Source organism: Lepus europaeus, chromosome 5 (genome assembly GCF_033115175.1).
Source record: "Lepus europaeus isolate LE1 chromosome 5, mLepTim1.pri, whole genome shotgun sequence".
Classification (NCBI taxonomy): Eukaryota; Metazoa; Chordata; class Mammalia; order Lagomorpha; family Leporidae; genus Lepus; species Lepus europaeus.
In genome coordinates, this window is record NC_084831.1 from 103,256,133 (window position 1) to 103,279,014 (window position 22,882).

Here is a 22,882-nt window from a genome sequence, read left to right on the forward strand (position 1 = left end):
CCTGGTCTCCCATGTGGGGTCAGGGGCCCAAGCACTTGGGCCATCCTCCACTGCCCTCCCGGGCCACAGCAGAGAGCTGGACTGGAAGAGGGGCAGCCAGGACTAGAACCTGGCGCCCATATGGGATGCTGGCGCCGCAGGCGGAGGATTAACCAAGTGAGCCATAGTGCCAGCCTAAGTTGTGTGTTTTCATGGCAATCTGTTCTTATTGATAATACAGAAGTATCACCTCAAACTCCTATTATCCATATGTCCCTTATGCTACCCAGTGTAACATAGTCACTGGATTTTCTGTGGCTGTATCCTGCCATCTAGCATAGCACCTGCCTTATGACGGGTACTTGATATAATGCTGAATGAATTTTATCATCCCCTTTTCTATCCACTAATTTCTTCTCAGTTTATTCAAGTATTTTCACATCTTTCCCCATCCTTTCAGAAACAAAACTCCTTTTTTTTAATGCTGTCTTCTGCTGACACTAACCAGACTTCTTGAGGAAGCAATATAGTCTTGATTTCTCCACTTTATCACCTCCCTTTCACTCTTTAATTCATTGAATTCTGACTTCTGCCATCACCACCTTACTAAAGCTACATATTATTCAGAGGCTATCAATAACTTAAGAGCACAGCACACAAGAATGTGACTTTCTCCATCTAGTCCATCTTCAGCAGTGGGAGCTACAATATCTGGAAAACAAAAACAAAAACAAAAACCAGCCACGTACCTCTATGTTAGTTGCATTCAGCTTCTCCTCCATGACTTGTTTGAGGATAATGAGTGAAGACTTGATTGCTTCCTTCAGTGTCATTGACTTGAAACAAAAAAGGTGACAAGATGAGTCATTAATGTACATAATTCCTCCATTCTTCAAAGAGTTCCCTTTTAACTACCTGAAGGAATGACTTAGCAAGTATTAATAAAAATCAGACATCTTAATTAGTACAGTCTATTGCAAGTATATTCAGAATTCCAATAGATAATAAATAAGTAAAACTCACTTATTCAGAGAAATCAATACCATATTTTAAGGTAAAACAAAGTTGCCAACTTGGATCCAGTGACTGCTAAGGAATTCCTCTATTATGGCTGCATCCAAATACTGATGCAGTATATGGTCACAGAAGGCTTCCACAGCCTTGGCAGCCCACAGCAAGAGCCTCAGATGATCACTGACATCATAAATAAGAGTGTTAATTGTTAAAGGAACAATAGAAGTCACTGTGCACTTACTCTCCATATAGGACTTCTGTCCCTAATGAGTTGTAATATGAGAACTGACTGCAAATTTTGTTCCCAAACTGTACTTTATATGTTGTGTGTATGCATGGGTGCAAACTGATGAAGTCTATGCTTAGCATGGAGTTAGTCCTCTGTATATAAAGTCACATTAAAAATGAACCATAATGAAGAAGATGGGAGAGGCAGGTGGGATGGGAGGGGGGTGGGGGGATTTGGGGGAAAGAACCACTGTATTCCTAAAGTTCTATCTATGAAAAAAATGGATTCATTAAATAAAAACTTTAAAAAAAAGAATTCCTCTAAATTTTAATTTAGAAGCAAGACAATGTAATACTGATATACAATGAATAAAAATACCCTAAATCTAAGAAGGCAAATTTAGAGTTCATAAAACACTTTTTTTTTTTTTAAATTTGAAGATAGAGTTAGACAGTGAGAGACAGAGACAGAGAGAAAGGTCTTTCTTCCGTTGGTTCACCCCCCAAATGGCCGCCATGGCTGGAGCTACGCCGATCCGAAGCCAGGAGCCAGGTGCCTCCTCCCGGTCTCCCATGCAGGTTCAGGGGCCTAAGCACTTGGGACATCCTCCACTGCCCTCCCGGGCCACAGCAGAGAGCTGGACTGGAAGAGGGGCAGCCAGGACTAGAACCTGGCGTCCATATGGGATGCCAGCACCATATGCGGAGGATAACTCCAGCCCCTAGAAAACAGTTTTTTAAAAAATTCTGTTTTGTACCTAATTGCTCCCACATATAAAGTCACTACTACTAGCAATCGATATGAACAGTCATCCCTGTAGGAACTACCCAAATGGTAAGTATGGCAGCCTTTAGTTACACCAATGAGCTACCCAAATCAAATCTTCCCATCCCACAGAGTGCCAAATGCCCAGAGGCTCTGAGAACCAGGGTAGAAAGTATAAACTGCTAAGCAAAGCTGTGAGGGTAGAGAATAAACACGTGGTATATCACCTAGCAGTGAAAAGGAACTACCTATTGATACAACGACATGAATGACTCTCAGAGTCAGTATGTTAAAAACAATAAGAAAAAAAACACAAACTGTAAAATTCCATTTATAAAAAAAGTACAAGAGCAAACAAAGTGCACCTACAGTGGTAAACATGGTTACAAGGGAGGGGAAGGTTGATGAGAAGGTGGATGAGCACTTTAAGGGTGATGATGGAAGTACTGTGCATCATATTTTAGGATGAGGGTCCAAGGAGGTATAAAACTGTCAAAACTCACAGAACCAAACTATTAAGGTCAGTATATTTTATTATATGCAAATTATTTGACTTTAGAAATAATAACAGGATAAATATTACCTTGTGGTAAACTTCCTGCAAGGAGCTCTGGGCACCCTCTGAGGCAGAGCCAATTGCTCGAGCATCACACTGTACGAAGGTTCCAGATGGGTCCATGTGAAACCTGTAAAGAGGGTCCAAATGCTTAACAGTGATGAATATTATGTAACAAACATATCACTAAAAGAGATAAATGTTTGACCATGCAGCAAGAAACGCCACTGAAACACCAAGGCACAGAGCCAAAAGATGTTCTGTGTCTGGAAAACTGGACCTTTTTTTTTTTAGATTGATTTATTTATTTGAAAGGCAGAGTGACAAGGAGGGTTCGGGAGGAAGAGAGAGGGAGAAAGAGAGGGGAAAGAAAAAGAGAAAAGTCTTTCATCTACTGATTCACTCCCCAAATGGCTGTAATAGCTGGGGATGAGCCAGGCCCAAGCCAGGAGCCAGGAGCTTCTTCCAGGTCTCCCACGTGGGTGCAGGGGCCCATGTACTTGGACCATCCTCTGTTGCCCTCCCAGGTACATTAACAAGGAGCCAACTGGAAGCAGAGCAGCTGGGATTTGAATCAGTGCTCCGACATAGGATGCTGGTGTTACAGGCAGTAGCATTAACCCCGACAGAAATTGGATCTTTTAAATAGTATTTAAGAAAAGTAGCAATTTCCTCAGAGACTTAGAAGTATAGTATAGTACACCTAATTATGGTACTCATATACATCTATCCAAATAGGATTTGATGATGAAGACCAGAAAAACAAAACTCTTAAACATACCCTGAGTATGGTAACAAAGTTACTTCCAATTCTTTCTAAAATTACCACTGATTCCAATAGGGAAGTTCTTTATAGAATGGTCTAAATAGCAGAGAACTGGGATTGGTATTTGTACAGCAGGTTAAGCCACCGCCTGTGATGCACAGGAGCACAGGTTTGAGTCCAAGCTGCTCTGCTTCTCATCCAGCTCCCTGCTGATGCACCTGGGAAAGCAGAATATGACCTAATTACTTGGGCCCCTGCCACCCACATGGGGACCTGGCTCCTTAGCTTCAGTATGACCCACCCCTAGCCTGGCCCAGTCCAGTTGTTGTGGCCTCTTGAGGTGTAAACCAGTGAACAGAAGATCTCTCTCTTTCTGTGTCACTTTGCCTTTCAAATAAATAAAATAAACCTTAAAAAAAAAAGAGAGGAAAAAAAGCACACTGAAATTTAGCAACATAAGTCCCTTTTCTATATCTCTACAAATAATCTTCTCATTAATTTAAACTACCGGTTCTTACCCCAAATTAAAACACACACACACACACACATATACACACACACCCTCCAAACATAGGAGGAAAAAATGGCAAAACAGTACTTACAGCTGGGGTCCTTTTTCATCAACTCCCCCAAATAACAGTGCTACTCCAAAGGGACGAGACTAGAACCGAAAGGAAGAGTGATTAAACTAAGTGGCTATAAAGGAAGGAGATTGAGGAGGCTGGGAAAGATGTACTGAGGACAAACGAACAGTAAGAAAACTTGACACAAGCTTCACACTCACCATGGCACCTGGATCTGCATCTTCTTCTCCAAACTGTAGAGCCAAATTCGATACAGCCTGGGTCACACTCTCCACTGTCATTGTCTCGTTGTAAGTGAACCAATGGTTCTAGAAGAGCAAAGAATGGTACACATTTCAAGTAAGAAGGGCATTAGAGCAGCCCACCAGCTTACTATATGCATCCCTTTGAAGTGTGGCTGAGAACTGAAGCTTCAAATGCTTTTCTTAATTAACCCCAACATGAGTACGTGGGACTGTATGAGAGAAGAGAAACAGCTCTGGAAACAAACATATCGAAAGGACTCTAAGCAACGAAGGACTAGGAGAATCATTCCTTTGATAAACAGGATTAACCCCTGAAAGCATCAGTTCAGTCTTTTTCTAAGGTGATCACTGACAGCCAAGTGTCACTTTCCCTCAAAGACCCTAAGTTATCATTCTATTGCTCTTTAAGGTAAATGACTTATTCCTACTTAAGTACTGAGAGAAATCTGAAAACAAGCACAAACATATTTTTACCATGAGATTTTTTTTTTTAAGATTTTTTATTTATTAATTTGACAGGTAGAGTTATAGACAGAAAGAGAGACAGAAAGGTCTTCCTTCCATTGATTCACCCCCTAAATGGCCGCTACAGCCAGTGCTGCGCCGATCCGAAGTCAGGAGCCAGGTGCTTCCTCCTGGTCTCCCACATGGGTGCAGAGGCCCAAACACTTGGGCCATCCTCCACTGCCTTCCTGGACCACAGCAGAGAGCTAGACTGGAAGAGGAGCAACCGGGACTAGAACCCGGTGCCCATATGGGATGTTGGTGCCACAGGCGGAGGATTAACCAAGTGAGCCATGGCGCCGGGCCCTCTAGCCTACTCCTAAGGCAGCAGGACCACAGTTAAAAAACCAAAATCAGTGTTCCTGAGCAGTATTTATCATCTGGTGTAACAACTCACTAGAGAGCTGTTACCTGCAAGCCTGGCAGCAAAGACAATTTTGAGAAGAATGTTCTTTAACTCTTATCACTTCCCACCATCATGCTCCCACAGGAAGCCAATCAGGGAAGAGAATGCAGTGAAAAGCATGCTTGCTTCATAGAAGGCAAATCCAGAAGAAGCAAAAGACTCTAAGTAGTACTGACCAGAGCTTCCTTAAAGCTCCGACGGCTGAATGGCTAAACTCCAAACCCCAGGGAGTTGTAAGTGGGAAGTCTACCCAAAGTCACTCCCAAGAGCCACATCTAAAAATGACACAGATACCTGCAATAAGCCCAGGCAGCTATATCATCGCTAAACAAGGAACTCAAGCATCCTGATAAAAAGAAGAGATGATGCCCATTTTACCTGTGTCTCCACTCTGGCTTTATCAATTAAAGTCTTAGCATCAGCAATAAGCCCACTCATGGCACAACCTGCAATGTAAAAGCAACAGTGATCCAGTGGCCAAAACCTTGTAGGACCCTCTCATCTACTCATGGAGAAACTGAAATTCCAGAGTGGAACCACGGCAGCAATCCTAGGGCAATGTACCCAGCAGATTAGATGGGAAATGATCTACACTGAACCCATGTTATAATGACGTTATAAACAAAACCATGCACTGTGATCCGTAAGTCCAGACAAGATAGAAGAGCAGCAGCTAACCAAACACAGGTTTCCACATATTATATCTGTAGGCATCCCTTTGGCGTTCCTGGTGGACCAGAATACACTTTTGAATTAAGCAAACTAAGCGAACACTAATGCCACAACCTGAGAAATAAGGAAAAGAAAACCACTCACTGTGGGCTACAGTGGAGGACTCTGAAATAAAGCCTTCTCACCTCGTTGTCCCAAACACAAACCAACTAGTTAGATTGGAAAGTTTGCCTGACTGTCCAACATACCAAGATTAACAGCTATAACTATTTCCTTCTAGACCTATCTTCTTCCTTGGTCTACCCAACCAACCAGATCCCAAGTTCTGTCAATCTCTTTGTGATCAATCTGTCTGGCATTAGTCCCTTCCTCTCCATTCTCTGGCCAATGCCTCGGTGAAAGCCTTCATCATCTATGTGTTGCAACTGTTTTTTTCTTTCTCAACAGCAAATTCCCAAACTAGCTCACTTCTCTTTACTTGAGAGGCAGAGACAGAAACAAGAGAGAGTTCTCCCATCCACTAGTTCACTCCTGAATGCCTACAATGGCTAAGACTGGACTGAGGCCAAAGCCATGAGCTGGGAACTTAATTCAGGTCTCCCAAGTAGGTGGCAGAAACCTAATAACTTGAGCCATCACCTGCTAACTCCAGGGTCTGTAGGAGTGAGGCAGAAGTTGGAGGTAGGTAGTGAATTCTGGCGTGCTTGATATGGAATCCAGGTGTTTTAACCAGTAGATTAAACACCTGCCTGTTCAGACAACTAAGAAAGTTTTTTGGGGCTGGCACATGGCATAGCGGGAAGGCTGCTGGCTGCAGTGCTGGCATCCCATAGGGGTGCCAGTTCAAGATCCAGCTACTCCACTTTCAATCTAGCTTTCTGCTATGGCCTGGGAAAGCAGTGGAAGATGGCCCAAGTCCTTGGGTCCCTGCACCCATGTGGGAGACCAGGAAGAAACTCCAAGCTCTGGGCTTTGGATCAGCCAGCTCCGGCTATTGCAGACATTTGGGGAGTAAACAACAGATAGAAGATTCCTTCTGTAACTCTTTCAAATGAATAAATAATTTTTTTTTTAAGATTTTATTTATTTTATTTCAGAGGTAGTTACAGACACTGAGAGGGAGAGACAGAGAGAAAGGTCTTCCTTCCATTGGTTCAGTCTTCAAATGGCCACAATAGCCAGAACTGCACCGATCGGAAGCCGGGAGTGCAGGGACCAAAGCACTCGGGCCATCTTCCACTGCTTTCCCAGGGCACAGCAGAGAGCTGGATTGGAAGTGGAGCAACCAGGACTAGAACTGGCGCCCATATGGGATGCCGGCACTGCAGGTGGAGGATTAACCTACTGCACCACGGTGCCAGCCCCCAAAGAAATAAATCTTTAAAAAAAAAAAAAAAGTTTCTTGAGGCCAGCACTGTGGTGTAGCAGGTGAAGCCACCACCTGTAGGCACGGAATCCCATACGGGCGCCGGTTCGACTCCCGGTTGCTCCATTTCCAATCCAGCTCTCTACAATGGCCTGGAAAAGCAGTACAAGATGGTCCAAGTCCTTGGGCTCCTGCACCCACATGGGAGACCCGGAAGAAGCTCCTGGCTCCTAGCTCCAGATTGGTGTAGCTCTGGCCATTGCGGCCAACTGCAGAGTGAACCAGTGGATGAAAGACCTCTCCCTTTCTCTGTGTAACTCTTTCAAATAAATAAATAAATCTTAAAAAAAAAGTTTCTTGGCCGGCGCCGCGGCTCAATAGGTTAATCCTCCACCTGCGGCGCCGGCACACCGGGTTCTAGTCCCAGTCGGGGCGCTGGATTCTGTCCCGGTTGCCCCTCTTCTAGGCCAACTCTCTGCTGTGGCCCGGGAGTGCAGTGGAGGATGGCCCAAGTCCTTGGGCCCTGCACCCCATGGGAGACTGGGATAAGCATCTGGCTCCTGCCTTCGGATCAGCGCGGTGCGCTGGCCGCAGCGCACCAGCCGCAGCGGCCATTGGAGGGTAAACCAACGGCAAAAGGAAGGCCTTTGTCTCTCTGTCTCTGTCCACTCTGCCTGTCAAAAAAAAAAAGTTTCTTAACTAGTCTCCCTGCCTCTTCAGCATCCAGTTTATCTTTAACAGCATATTGGTCTTCCCTAAAAATTCTAATGGGATCACACTACCTCATTGCTTAATACCTTTCCCACCACTGCAAAAGGATCAAGTTTAGGCTCTTTGGCATGGTAAAAAAGGACTTCCACTTTGATATCAGACTCATCTTTTGTGACAGTTCATCTCCCAGTCATACTAAAAACACTTGTGCCTTGGAACTTTGCTCATTTTTATTCCCTCTAACAACAATGCTCTCGCCTACTAAACTCTTTGTTCACTGGTAAACTCTTCCTTAGCTTTTAGAATTGAACTTAGCTCAAGCATCTCCTTCATAGATCCTTTCCTGAAAGCTCTACTACCACTAACTCCAAGCAAAACCAGCTATTTCCTCCTTGACCACTGAGCACACACTAGAATCTTCCTTGGTATCTACACCACTTAATTGCAATTACTTACTCACATCATATCCACCACAATTAGACTGTGTGCTCCTGGAAGACTCTGACCCTCTATCTTGTATCTAGCACTGTGTCAGGCACATTGCAGATTCTCAGTTCGGTGAATAAAATGACACTGATCTACCTCCAAAAGTCAGGTGACTTTGAAATCAACTAGATCAATGCTGTAATCTTCAAGGATTAAATCTGTTTATCTATGAGAGAGATAATATAGATTAAGTAAGGGTTCTCCAAAATGTTCAGGACTATAAGTGTTTTAGATTTCAGATTTTGGATTATTTGAAAATGAAGAATGAGGTATCCTAGGGGTGGGACCTAAGCCTCAATAAAAAATTTATTTATGTTTCATATACTCCTCATATAAATAACCTGATGGTAATCTTACACATTAATTTAAGTAATTTTATACACAAAATAAAGTTTGTACACAGTGAACCATCACACTTGTGGTATCACTTGGGTACTCAGAAAGTTTTGGATTTTGGTGCATTCTGAATTTTAAGGATAAGGAATGCTCAACCTGTATCAAGCTCCCAAACTCATCATAGCATTTGGTTCCAGGGCCTTTAAGCAATTAATTATGTGTCATTAATTACTTGCCTAGATATGAAAGAAAATTTGGATAGCCAACTAAAGTGTTGTGCTATAAATAAACAAAAATGCTCACTCTGTAATGCTACAATGATACACAGACCAAGACAGGGAATTATAATAATGACTGAAGAAAGGGGGTAGGATGGGTTAAGGAAAAAAAAGATAAATCTGAAAACAGCATTAGAAAACTAATCTACTCAGTCAATTATCCTTATAAGTCTCTGAACCTTAGTCACTCTCAACAACTTTGTGTGGTCTCAGTGGACACCCTAGCTACCCTCTGAACCTGGTAGCCTCCTACCAGGGCTAACATTATACATTATATACAATATATATACATTATATATTATTATATAACATATACATTATACATTAATGAAGACCCAGCCATCACAGGGAGCTGGCCTATGATGGCCTATGATTATTAAACCTTGCCACAACAATCATATTTGCCAAGTCTAAATTTGAGGAAGAGAAGAACCTCTGGAATAGGTTAAATACAAATGAGTTTTGCATCTGCTTGCTACTCCTCAACTTGTACACATTGGCCTACTGCCTGGAAAACAACAGCTAACAAGAGGATAAGGCATGCATCTCATGAACCTTCTTTCAGACATCACAGAGAAGTAATTAACCCACGCCAGATTCTATAGAACAGCTTTCCCTGACTCCTTACCTATGTGAGCATCAATCTCTACGATTTTCTCAATGCTGCTGGGCTCCATGAGTGGGGAGGTAATTCTCTTCTCCACAGCTAGGCAGACACCCTCTGCTGTCTGGATACCAATAGCTGTAGAACCAAGCTAAAGAGAAACATGTTATGGTTACCATGTACAGGCCGAAGAACAGTTTGCACATTCACCAGCGATCTCTCTGCACATCTTCACAAGACAGAAGCTTTAATCAGCTATACCTATATGCAAAGAACAAGGAGCATCCCTCTATATGCTATTCCTATCAACAGCAAGAACACTGATGTACAGTTACATGCTTCTAAAGAGAAAGTTCAATAAGGTCTTGAAAATTCATAAAAAATGCCACTCCAATGCAGTGGGAGGTGAATTCTACAGTTCTAAATATGGATGAGGTAGTAATACATCTCTAATGCCTGTTCTGCACCTGGTTTCTTTTCACTTCTGCTGTTTATCTTGGTCTATCCCCAAAGGTGATATTTCCCAAACCTCCGGAAAAATAATTTACAAAGGATGGAAAGGAAGAAGGGAGGGAAAGTGTGGAGAGAAAGAAGAGTAGAAAAGAACTACCACACCATAAAAATATTCAAGGCCAATAGCAGCCTACCACATAGCTTTGATTCATCTCCTGCTCCACATTACCATCTTGGTCATCTACCTGTCTATGCTGTTTATTTACATCAAAAAGGGCAAACACAGGGATACATAAAAAGCTTAAAATGGTGCCCATTACATAATGAATAAACAAATGTTACTTATTCTGATTATGCTCAATCCACTTTTTCAAGTTGTACTCTCCCCTACACTTATCATGCCATCTCCCCTGGAATACAGTCTTCCTTCTGCCTATCCAGATTCCATCCATCACTCACAAAGCCTGTCAGGACTGTGTTCTCTCCTCTGAACTCCCATTACCATTTAGTTAGACCTACAAACAATGACTGCCAAATGTGAGCACCAGACTTGAGCCTATTATTACTAAGGATGTATGAGTGGATGGAAGATCTTTCTCTTTCTCTCCCTCTGTCATTGCCTGTTAAATAAATCTTTTAAAAAAAATAAATCTTCATCCTCCAAAATGAAAAGTCCATAGATAATATCTAACAAAAAACATAAGTATGTGTTCTAGAAATACAGAAATAAATGCCAAGAGCATTATCAGCTAAAAGAGTTTTAAAGTGTTGCCGCTAAGAAGCTGAAAACAGATGGAGCAGGCACCAGAGATTGCTGTTTTTGTTACCAGGCTTGTGGAGCTTACCTTCCGCCTCAAGAACTATCTACCTATCTATATAAAATATTTAAAAAATGGGGCCAGTGTTGTGGCACAGGTTAGGCTGCCACCTGTGATACAGGTGCCAATTTCAGTCTCGGCTACTGCACTTCTGATCCAACTCCCTGCTAATGTACCTGGGAAAGCAGCAAAAGATGGCCCGAGTATTTGGGTCCCTGCGCTCAACGTGGGAGATCAGGATGGAGTTTCTGGCTCCTGCTTCGGCCTAGTCCGGCCCTGGCCATTGTGGCCATTTAGGGAATGAACCATCAGATTAAAGATCTCTATGTCTTTCTGTCTCACCCTCTCTCTGTAACTCTGCCTTTCAAATAAATAAATAAATCTTAGGGAACAAAAAAAAAAAAAAAAAAAAAGAAAAAAGAAAGAAAGAAAAATCAGAAACCATTCCCAGAAAACTGAATCTAGCAGTTTAGTTGTTCTCTGATTGTATTATGTTTTATGTATACTGATCTTATATCCCCAACTGAACAGGGCAGGACAGAATTCACGCCTATTTTAAAATTTTATCTAAAAAGAAAAAATATTTAAATTTTATTCAGAAGACTTCCTCAACTGGAGGTCATTTTGCCCCCTGATATTTGGCAAAGACTGGAGACATTTTTGGTTGTCACAAAAGAAACAATGAAGCCGGCGCCGTGGCTCACTAGGCTAATCCTCCGCCTTGCGGCGCCGGCACACCGGGTTCTAGTCCCGGTCGGGGCACCGATCCTGTCCCGGTTGCCCCTCTTCCAGGCCAGCTCTCTGCTGTGGCCAGGGAGTGCAGTGGAGGATGGCCCAAGTCCTTGGGCCCTGCACCCCATGGGAGACCAGGATAAGCACCTGGCTCCTGCCATCGGAACAGCGCGGTGCGCCGGCCGCAGCGCGCTACCGCGGCGGCCATTGGAGGGTGAACCAACGGCAAAAGGAAGACCTTTCTCTCTGTCTCTCTCTCTCACTGTCCACTCTGCCTGTCAAAAATTAAAAAAAATAAAAATAAAATAAAATAAAAATAAAATAAATAAAAGAAACAATGAATGTTAACAGGCATCTAATAGGTGGTGGTCAAAAATGTCACACACCTTACAATGCACAAGAAGCGGGGATGACACTGTGATACAGCGGGTAAAGTTTCCTCCTGCAGACTCACTGAGCACGTCGACCTCCCTTCCGCATGTCTTGGCTCACTAGGTTGTCATAAGGACCTGAGCAGGGATTTACAAACTAGTGCACCAGTACCCCTTTGATGGAGGGCTCTTGGCCTGGGCTAGTAAGCCAGTGCCTCCTGGCCCCAGTTTAGTTTAATTTTCTGGATGAGGCCGGCACTGTTGCATAGCAGGTTAAGCCACCACTGCAGTGCTGGCATCCCATACGGATGCTGATTGGGATCCTGACTACTCCATTTCCGATCCAGCTACCTGCTTATGACCTGGGAAAGCAGCGAAGGATAGCCTGAGTGCTTGGGCCCCTGCACTTGTGTGGGAGACCCGGCTGAAGCTCCTGGCTTTAGCCTGGCCCAGCCCCAGCTGTTACAGCCATTTGGAAAGTAAACCAACTGATGGAAGACCTCTCTCTCTCTGTGTCTCTCCCCCACCCTAACTCTGCCTTTCAAATAAATAAATAAATCTTCAAAAATAAGAAAATTCTCCAGGGAAGCCCAATTCCCATGTCAGTGGAGGCGGTGTGGTGTGGGGTTGGGAGAGCTGGCTCTGAAGCCAGCATCTGTTGCCTCTTCCCTGGGGGGCCTAGGGCCAGGAAGCCATGGCTGCACACTTGTAAGGCGAGGGTGATGACAGAGCTGGCCTTTCAGGCACACCGTGAGGATTCAACATTGTCAGCAAGAGCCTGAATCAGTCCATGCCACAAGGCTGGCCTTGGTGTCTCCAATGCTAGGGCAGGGGGGGCACTGCTGCCACTGATAGGGGTTCCCTTTCTCCCTGTAGTTCCTGGGAGCTCCTTGACCCTAAGGGATGGGAAGATTTTCTTTTTAGGATTTGTTTTATTTGTTTTGACTCCAGCGGCTCGGACAGGGCCAGACTGAAGTCAGGAGCCAGGAACTCCACCTGGATCTCCCTTGTGGGTGCAGGGGCCCTGGTACTTGGGCCATCTTCCATTGCTTTCTCAGGCGCATTAGCAGTAAGCTGGATTGGAAGAGTAGCTGGGACTGGAACTGGCACTCTGACAGGAGATGCTGCTGTCACAGGCCATGGCTTAACCCCTTGGGCCACAATGCAGTTCCCAGGAGGATCTTACAAAAAGCAGGGCTCCACGCTCCCTTTTCATCAGGGTCTCCCTCTCACCTTTGCACATTCACCCCCAGACCCCAGGCTGGTAAGCCCCACCAGGGAAGCATTGCCATGGATAGCTGCCCTCCATCTGTATGAGACAGCCAGGCTGCTGTGGGGTGGGGGTGTGGGAAGCTCATTTACTTCCTATGTTCATGTTTTTGAATTACTAAATGTGCTGAATATAGGCTGGCCTTCACACACTTGCAGTCATAGGCCAGAGCCGCTGCCTCCAGGGAGCAGCACCAGGCTGTCAAGTTCTGCCCAGGAACTTCTAACACAAGAAGTAAAACAGAGGGCTGGCGCTGTGGTGTAGCAGGTAAAGCCTCTGTCTGCAGTGCTGGTATCCCATAAAGACGCCGGTTCAAGTCTTGGCTGCTCTACTTCCAATCCAGCTCTCTGCTATGGTCTGGGAAGGAAATGGAAGATGGCCCTAGTCCTTGGGCCCCTGCACCCACGTGGGAGCTCCTGGCTTCAGATTGGCCCAGCTCCGGCTGTTGTGGCCATTTGGGGAGTGAACCAGATGATGGAAGACCTCTCTCTCTGCCTCTGCCTCTCAAATAAATAAATCTTTAAAAAAAAAATTTGCACAAGATGCATCCTCTCCAAGGAAGAATTAACCAGTCCAAAATGTCAATAGTTCCTGCATGGAGGAAGTGGTCTCACAGCCCAAGAATAAATTCTCAGTCTGTTCAGTTTAGCCTCCAACTTAAAATAACTTTCTAGGCTTCCATTCCAAAAAAAGGGTCAATATTACTGACAGACTACTTTACAACATAGATCAAAATTCAAGATAACTTTTTTCTTACAGTTACATTTCCCTCCAGAACTTACAGTGTTATAATTCTGCCTAAATTTCTCCCCCAACCACCCTTTTTGAGGACTGTGGAGAGGGGGAAGGGAAGACAAGGAACATGTGAACTGACTATATGTGATATCTCTTGGATGTAACTCATTAACACAGTAATCAATGGCTAGGTACTCAATATAATACAATAATGTTGACATTTTCACTCCTAGGGCACATTTTTCTACCTCTACTGGGTGTATCCTTCATCCACACAATTTGCATGGTACCTCCAAGTAGCCATGTCTAACATTAGGCATTTTCACCCCAGATCCTTTCATGCTACTAGCCTTATGATTATCAAATCACTTTCATATTGTCCATTTTTAAGTTGCCAGGGCAACAAGCAGATTATTTGAATGTCAAAACACCTGAATTTTTCACAAGGGTTAAGTTGCAACCACTGTGGGTCATATCCACTACCTCTATCCTAACCCAAACTAAGACAAAGAGATCAAATACCACCTCAGAACCTCTAGAAAACCTGGAAGTTACGAGCCCTAAGGAGCTGAAAACCTGGGGATTACTCTTGGTGTGCCCACCTGAGCAGAACCATTAGCTTCACTAAGGCTCAAAATAAATGCTGCAGCTAAGAATTCTGACAGTCAAGCACTTCCTAGTACTTTATGTTTTCAATAGAGTCAAGACTGTAAGAAATAAAAATAGGAACAGGCACTTGTAGAGGGTCCATCATTTTCTGTCCCTCAAACATAATGCCTCCACTTCACTTCCATGTCTTCAACTAATCAAAATTTCTTTCCCCTGTTTCCAGATTCTACACAACTTCTTCCCCCAATACACTCTTTCCAGCACAGATAACTGAGGAAAAGAACAGTTATAGGAACTGTCTTCCAAAAGAGGCATTTTAAATAAAAAAATAAATCTTTCAAATAAACAAATCTTTTAAAAAGTTATTTAGATTCTTCATAATTGAATAGTGTAGATTTCATGATAATTTTAGGGACAGATAACTTACTTCTAATTTTTGGAATATTAACCTGAACTACGCATTTCATTTTTTTTTTAAAGGCAGAGTTACACAGAGAGAGGAAGAGACAGAGAGATCTTCCATCCGCTGGTTCGCTCCCCAAACGGCCACAACGGTTGGGGCTAGGCCAGGCCAAAGCCAAAGCTTCCACCAGGTCTCCCACATAGGTGCAGGCCCAAGGACCTGGGCTGTCCTCTGCTGCCTTCCCAGGTACATCGGCAGGGAGCTTGATCAGAAGTGGAGCAGCTGGGAAAGGAACTGGTGCCCATATGGGATGCCAGTGTTGCAGGTAGCAGCCCCACCAGCTACACCAGGATGACAGCCCAGACTATCCCTTTCTTATGCTACTAGATTACAAAATATCTCTTACTACATAAAGTATCTAGTAAAAATTCACAACTTTACCAAAAAGAATACAAAGGTAGTCAGTTACACGATTGATTCAATACAATGAAATACAGAAAACAATACAGGTGCTACTTCTGGACAGCCAAGGGGATTTTTACAAATACAACCAATAAGCCCCTCCACCCACACGGAGAGAAAAAGCTATTTACATAAATATGAAGCAGTTACCTGGTCAAAAAGTTTTAAATTAGAGGTTAGTAGTATTGAAGTTGTTATAAAAATGGTTAACAATGGTTGGTGAAACAGATACGGAACATTTTCTAAAGGACTGGCTAAAACAAATTTACTCCAAGTGCTCTATCAAGTGTTAGATTGCCATAAAATTCCAAAAATTTTGCTATTTGCTACCATACCTTGATGGCCTCAATGGCATATTCCACTTGAAATAATCTTCCTTCAGGAGAAAAAGTGTTCACACCTCTATAATTAAAAAAAAAAAAACCTTTAAAAAATTGTCAGAAAAATGTGTCATTGGACAATGACTTCAAGTTCCTTCACAACTAGCTCAGACTGCTATACGAGAGGCATGTTATTATTCTCTACTTGCCCTCAATAATCTCAGCCATTTTGGGGTACATTAACAGTTTCTCAAGGCAATGGAAACATCTATACAACACTTCTGCCCTACTCCCAGGAAGTCCTCTCAAACTGATCAATGAGGAGGCAACTCTTGTGTCTTAATCCTAAATCAACCTAGATCAATGCTGAATCAACTTACCAATTCTTTTGATGAGTTCACAGACCAAAACTATCAGGTAATTCCCAAGAAACTGAATTTTTCCTTTTTAGTTGAGTCATGGGCCAGCAGTGTAGTGTAGTGGGTATAGTGAGTAAAGCCATCACCTACAATGCCGGTATCCCATGTGGGTGCCAGTTTGTGTCCTGTCTGCTCCACTTCCCATCCAGCTCCCTGCTGATGGCTGGGAAAAGCAGCAAAGGATGACCCAAGTGTTTGGGCCCCTGCCATCCACATGGGAGACCCAGATGAAGCTCCTGGCTCCTGGGTTCAACCTGGCCTTTTCATCCAACTGAGGTGTGAAACAGTAGATGGAAGATATTTTTCTCTGTCTCTCTCTGTAACTGTTTCAAATAAATCTTTAAAAAACAAACAAAACAATATACATGGTCAAGTCATTCTCAACTTATTTTTATGAATTAGCACTGTCAGTAGACTGAGATCCGTGTGGTTTCTATGTCTTAACCTAGTTCACTTACTCAAGTTACTTAAACCAATTACATGGCAGATTACTTTTTCTCCGAAACACTTTCCCATCATTCTTTGCTTCAATGTTTTTGAAATAAGAGGTACCAATCACCATTGTAACTATAAAACCCTTGAGCACACAATGGACACTTTTATTCATAAAGATTTATTTATTTATTTGAAAGAGTTACACAGAGAGAGGAGAGGCAGAGAGAGAGAGAGAGAGAGAGAGGTCTTCCATCAGCTGGTTCACTCCCCAATTGGCCTCAATGGTTGGAGCTGCGCTGATCTGAAGCCAGGATCCAGGAGCCTCCTCCAGGTCTCCCACGTGGGTGCAGGGGCCCAAGCACTTGGGCCATCTTCTACTGCTTTCCCAGGCCATAGCAGAGAGCTGGATTAGAAGAGGATCATCCAGAACTAGAACCGGCGCCCATATGGGATCTTGGCACTTCAGGTCAGGCCGTTAACCCACTGCGCCACAGCGTCAGCCCCAACAATGGACAATATACATTTTAAACTTTATTTGAGGGGCTGGCGCTGTGGCACAGTGGGTTAAAGCCCTGGCCTGTAGCACTGGCATCCCATATGGGCGCCAGTTCAAGTCCCAGCTGCTTCACTTTCAATCCAGGTCCCTCTAATGTGCCTGGGAAAGCAGAAGATGGTCCAAATCCTTGGACCCCTGCACCTGCATGGGAGACCCGGGAGAAGCTCCTGACTCCTGGCTTCAGATCGGCCCAGCTCCAGCCACTGAGGTCATGTGGGGAGTGAACCAGTAGATGGAAGACCTCTCTCTCCCTCTGTCTCTATCCCTCTCTGTAACTCTTTCAAATAGAATAAATCTTAAAAAAACAAAAAATTTTATTTGAAAGGCAGAGAGACAGCTTCCATCTGCTGGTTCACACCCCAAATGCCCTCAACAGCCAGGGCTGGGCCTGGCTGAAGCCAGGAACTCAGAAAAAAAGCCAGGTCTGATACGTGGGCTGCAGGAACCTACGTTCTTGAGTTATCACCTGCTGTATCCCAGGAAGTACATTAGCAGGAAGCTGGAACTGGAAGTGGAGCCAGGACTCTAACCCAGGTGATATAGGACACAAGCTCCCAACTAGTATCTTAACTGCTGCACCAATCATCCACTCCCAGAAATATTTCAACAAATGCATGAAAATGGTTTTAATAGTTTATGAGTGGGCCAGTGCTGTGGCGCAGAAGGTTAACCCTCAGCCTGCAGCGCTGGCTTCCCATTTGGGCGCCAGTTCTAGTCCCAGCGGCTCCTCTTCCAATCCAGCTCTCTGCTATGGCCTGGGAAAGCAGTAGAAGATGGCCCAAGTGCTTGGGCCCCTGCGCCCACGTGGGAGACCTGGAAGAAGCTCCTGGCTTCATATCGGCACAGCTCCAGCGGTTGTGGCCATTTGGGGAGTGAACCAGCTGATGGAAGACCTTTCTCTCTGTTTCTCCCTTTCACTGTCTGTAACTCTATCTCTCAAATAAATAAATAAAATCTTTTAAAAAAATAGTTTATGAGGTCTAGAGCAAAGTGTTTGCAAATTTATCAAAAACTTTTTTCAAAAGAAAATTTATATAGAACCCCAAAATATAAAACAGATAATAAAAGTTTATTTAGCTTTTACTATATACCCGGCACTGCTTTAAGCCATTAAATGACTCAAAAAAAAAAAAAAAATCTACCTCACCTAATCCTCAAAATAATCCTACAAAATAATAGTCTAAGGTGGATAATATGTTGCAGATGAAGAAGGTGAGCCACAGTGAAGTAAATTGCTCAAAGTCTCTCAGCATCTATGAAACAGACCTGGAATTAGAATTTAGCCCATCTGACTACAGAGACCAAGGTCTCAACTGCTCCACTGTATGGCCTCTAAAAATCATTCTGGCTACATTTGGGGTAAAAAGAGAATCCTACCAGCCCAGCCTGCTATGTTCCTGAGGTAATTCCTTGAGGCCCATTTTCTACACTTGATTTTAACCAAGAGGCAGAGAAGTGATACCTTGAGGCCCATTTAAAAGGAAGTTAAGGGGCAGGTATTTGGTGCAGCCACTTGGGACACACATGTCCCATACTGGAGTCCCTGAGCTGGAGTCCCAGCTCTGCTTCTGATTCCAGTTTCCTGCTAATGCACATCATGGAGGCAGCACGCCATGAGCTAAGTCCTTGTGATTGTGTCACCCACATGGGAGACTTCACTGAGTTCCAGACTCCTGACTTCAGCTTGGCCTGGCCTTGGCTGTTGCAGACATTTGGGGGAATCAACCAGTGGATGAAAGATTTCTCTCTTCCCCCATTCTATCTCTCCCTTCCAACTAAAGAAAAAATAAATAAATGAAATGTAAAATGAGCAGTTTAATGTAAAGAGCAGTTTAAGGAAGCAGACATTTAGCCTAGCAGTTAGGATGCCCATATCCTGTATCACAGTGCTTGGCTCCAGCTCCTGACTCCAGCTTCCTGCCCATGAAGATCCCACAAGGAGGTGATGATAGTTCAAATAATTGGGCTCCTGCCACCTACACGGGAGACCTGGATTTCATTCCCAGCTCCTGGCATAGGCCCCAGGTAGCCCACCATTACAGGTATTTGCTTGCTCTCTCCCTCTCTTCACTCTGCCCTAAAAATAAATAAAAACTAATTTTAAAAAATTTCTAAAGATCACTGAAATATCTAGGATCAAAAGACCTGGAATTGAGTTCTAGTTTTGTCACTTACTACCTTTAGATTTTTATACTGTGGTCTCTACTCTTGGCCCTCTTCTCAAACTTTATAATGTTTCCTTGGATTACCTCATCTGTGCCAAGTTCCAACAATGTCTGCTGCCAGTTTATTTACTTATTTAAAAGGCAGAGAGAGAGAAAGGGAGAGAGACAGAGAGCGCACTTCCTTCTGCTAGTTCACACCCCAAATGACCTCAATGGCCATGGCTGGGCCAGGCTGAAGCCAGGAGCCAAGGTCCCAAGTACCTGAGCCATCATCTACTGCGTTTCCAGGAGCATTAGCAGGAAGCTGGATGGAGAGTGGAGGAACCTGGACCCAAACCAGTCTTCAATGTAGGATGCAGGAGCCCCAAGCAGCGGCTTAACCCCACTGCAGCACAATGCCTACCCTCCCCTCACCTCTGTCAGTTAATTTAAATGTCTGTTGAACATTTCCATTTGGTTATCCTATCAGCACCTAACCCTCAATGATTTATAATCTGAAAGATTATCTTTTTAAATCCAGTCACCCTGAAAAATTTGCTTCAACTCCCACCATTCCTACTTTAGTTTTTATGTTAAAATACCACTAGTCTTGGGGCTGGCACTGTGGCATAGCAGGTAAAGCCGCCACCTGCTGTGCCAGCATCCCATAGGGGTGCCAGTTCGAGTCCTGGCTGCTCCACTTGGGATCCAACTCTCTGCTATGGCCTGGGAAAGCAGAAGATGGCCCAAGTCCTTTGGCCCCTGCACCCCATGAGACCTGGAAGAAGCTCCAGGCTCGTGGCTTTGGATCGGCACAGCTCTGACCATTGCAGCCAATTGGGGAGTGAACCAGTGGATGGAAGATTCTCTTTCTGCCTCTCCTCTAACTTTGACTTTCAAATAAAATAAATAAATTAAAAAAAAAAAAAAAAAACTATAGTCTCTCAGTTCCCAGGCTAGAAAGTTCTGAATTATTTGACACGTTCCTTCCCTTCTTTCCCATATCCAACCATATGCCAAGGTATACTCCTCTTCCACAGCCACAGATCACCCTTCCTTTCATTTGCAATGCCCTCATTACCTTTCACCTAACTATTGCAATAGCCCCAAACCAGCACTGACTCACTCTCTCCTCTAATCCAACTAATCTCCATAAAGCTCAATAATGACCATGTAACTTAAGACAAAAATTAACAGCTTATAGTTGCCCATAGAATGAGACCAAAACTCCTTAATCTTTTTTTTTTTTTTTTTTTTTTTTTTTGAGAGAGGCAGAGTGGATAGTGAGAGAGAGATACAGAGAGAAAGGTCTTCCTTTTTGCCGTTGGTTCACCCTCTAATGGCCGCTGCGGCCAGCGCATCTCGCTGATCCGAAGCCAGGAGCCAGGTGCTTCTCCTGGTCTCCCATGCGGGTGCAGGGCCCAAGGACTTGGGCCATCCTCCACTGCCTTCCCGGGCCACAGCAGAGAGCTGGCCTGGAAGAGGGGCAACCGGGATAGAATCCAGCGCCCCAACCGGGACTAGAACCCGGTGTGCCGGCGCCGCAAGGTGGAGGATTAGCCTGTTAAGCCACGGCACCGGCCCAAAACTCCTTAATCTCATACTGAAAAATCATCTAGTATCTAACACCATCCTGTTTTTCCCGTATCTACTGCTACTCCAAGTATATGTGCTGGTCAAACTGGACTTTTCTCAGACATGCGTTATTTTTCCACTGTCCCTCCTTTGCTCCTATTATTTTCTGAATTCAAAATTACTCACTGTATCACTTCTCGGCCTTTTGGCTAAGACCAAGAGCAAAATTACTCACTGTATTTATTGAAATACTACTCCCTCAAGATCCACTAAAATTTTCAGCTCCTTCATGAAGTTTTCCATGATCCCTTAATACAGACTGCACTCTGTCATCCAAACTTCCACGGGGTTGATTTGAATCTTCTGAAAATGTTAATACATTTCTAGCTGAAACTATAATTATTTTTGCGAACAGTTTTTAAGAGATTGCCTCCTATATGGGAACAAGGATCTTGATTTCGTTCACCGTAGGAAGCACCCAAATACACACACTAAGTGGATAAGGATAGACTGTACTTCAAGCATTCTTAAGACAAAAAAATGAGTAACACAAAACAATCAATACACATGTTAAGTAAACATTCACACAATTTAATAAAATTTTTCTGTTAAGGATAATTTCTATCATACACACCCTAACTCAAAATTATATCACCGAAAGATGGTTCTCCTCGATGCCCAAGAAGCTGAACACTAACAAAGTCACTTTATATGACAATGGGAATGACAATGTCATTTTTAAAACTTCACATACATCTTCCAGGAGTTAGGAAAAGGATGGAAAAGTGCTAGTTCCAGGTGATGAAACTTTGGGTTAACATACTTGACAAGAAAGGAGGCTTCTTAAGTCAGCTCCTACCAAAAAAAAATCTATTTCCTAACTATTAAAAAAAAAAAAAAAAAGCTATGTGAATACTGATCAGAATAGAAACTGAAAGCAAAAATGTCTACAGCATAAATATGTACAACTTAATATTAGCATATGCAGCCTCTGAAAGCTTCATTTTTTAATAAATATAACCTCAAAACCTTTGATTCTTAAAAACACTACATTCGGCCTTCAACCCTAATACTTCAATATTAACACTAACACTAACTTGCTTTAAACTTTTTTAAAAGTCAGAAAACTCTCAGCCAAGTGGAATCAGTATGCGAAATCTCTCGAGACCACTCCAAATTCCGGTTCCTGTAAAATCAGACTCCACACTGGACATAGCTAAGTCAGCCTTCAAGCTTTTCCAAGAACTATACACCCCAGTGAACCATACTACAAATCCACTGGGTAGTCTCCGTGTGCTTTTTCGCGTTTTTTCTCATAAAGGGGGGTGGGGGGCAGTAGTACTCAACGCTAAAAGGTGTATGGGGCAGGGGGTGACCCCCGCCTCCGGGTTAAAGGTCGGAGTCCCGGCCCCCGGCCTCCTTTCCTAAACACAGACCGGGGCTTCTCACTTCCGCACCAGGTTACGACCGAGCAGTGACTCAGCGGCAGGACAAGTGGAGCCGATTTACCCGAATCTAGCTTGAGCAGTAACCGCGAGCGCGAGGGGAGGACAAGAGATCCCGCCCGGCCAGACCCGGGTTCCCGGGGCGCCCCATGACACGGCAGAAGCCAGGCCGCGGCCGGGCCCCGGGCCTGCCCACCCATAACCCCGTCCCAGCTTCCCCCCACCGCACGGACCTGTCGTACTCAGACCGGGTGAGGAACATGGTGAGGGAAGAACGAGGCGGCAGCGGCGATGTGGGAAACCGGAGGAACCACGGGACTTCACCGGGATCCAACTCACCCACACCGCCACTTAACCCAGGAACCTGCCTCCAACTGCGCGTGCGCCCGCGACCTCTTTAGCCCGCCCTCCTATGCTTGCCTTCTATTGGCTGTCCATAGTTCCCGTCGAGGCGATTGGGTCAACGCGCCTCCCGCCAGGCCTCGCTTAGCCCAACGGAGGCGGGACAAAGGGCATTCTTCCGCTTTAAACTGCCGGCGGTTGCTAGGGGCGCCGGGAGTTTGAGGCGTGTGGGGGGAGTTCTCCATTTAGCTGTGTGAGCCGGCGCCAGGGTGGGCAGCTAGCAGGGCTTGTA

At 44.2% G+C, this 22,882-nt stretch overlaps 1 protein-coding gene across 1 annotated transcript in view; it reads right to left on the minus strand.

The window, feature by feature from the left end:
• The window catches only part of PSMA5 (proteasome 20S subunit alpha 5), a 29,198-nt gene extending 6,569 nt beyond the window's left edge, over window positions 1-22,629 (minus strand). The window contains exons 1-8 of the mRNA XM_062191896.1: window positions 22,482-22,629; window positions 15,690-15,756; window positions 9,526-9,652; window positions 5,427-5,494; window positions 4,094-4,201; window positions 3,912-3,970; window positions 2,571-2,673; window positions 729-815 (exon numbers count right to left, since the gene is read on the minus strand). Of these exons, the coding sequence (XP_062047880.1) occupies window positions 729-815; window positions 2,571-2,673; window positions 3,912-3,970; window positions 4,094-4,201; window positions 5,427-5,494; window positions 9,526-9,652; window positions 15,690-15,756; window positions 22,482-22,510 (648 nt within the window). The 5' untranslated portion in view covers window positions 22,511-22,629. The remainder of the gene's footprint in view (window positions 1-728; window positions 816-2,570; window positions 2,674-3,911; window positions 3,971-4,093; window positions 4,202-5,426; window positions 5,495-9,525; window positions 9,653-15,689; window positions 15,757-22,481) is intronic.
• Between the last annotated feature and the right edge of the window lie 253 nt (window positions 22,630-22,882).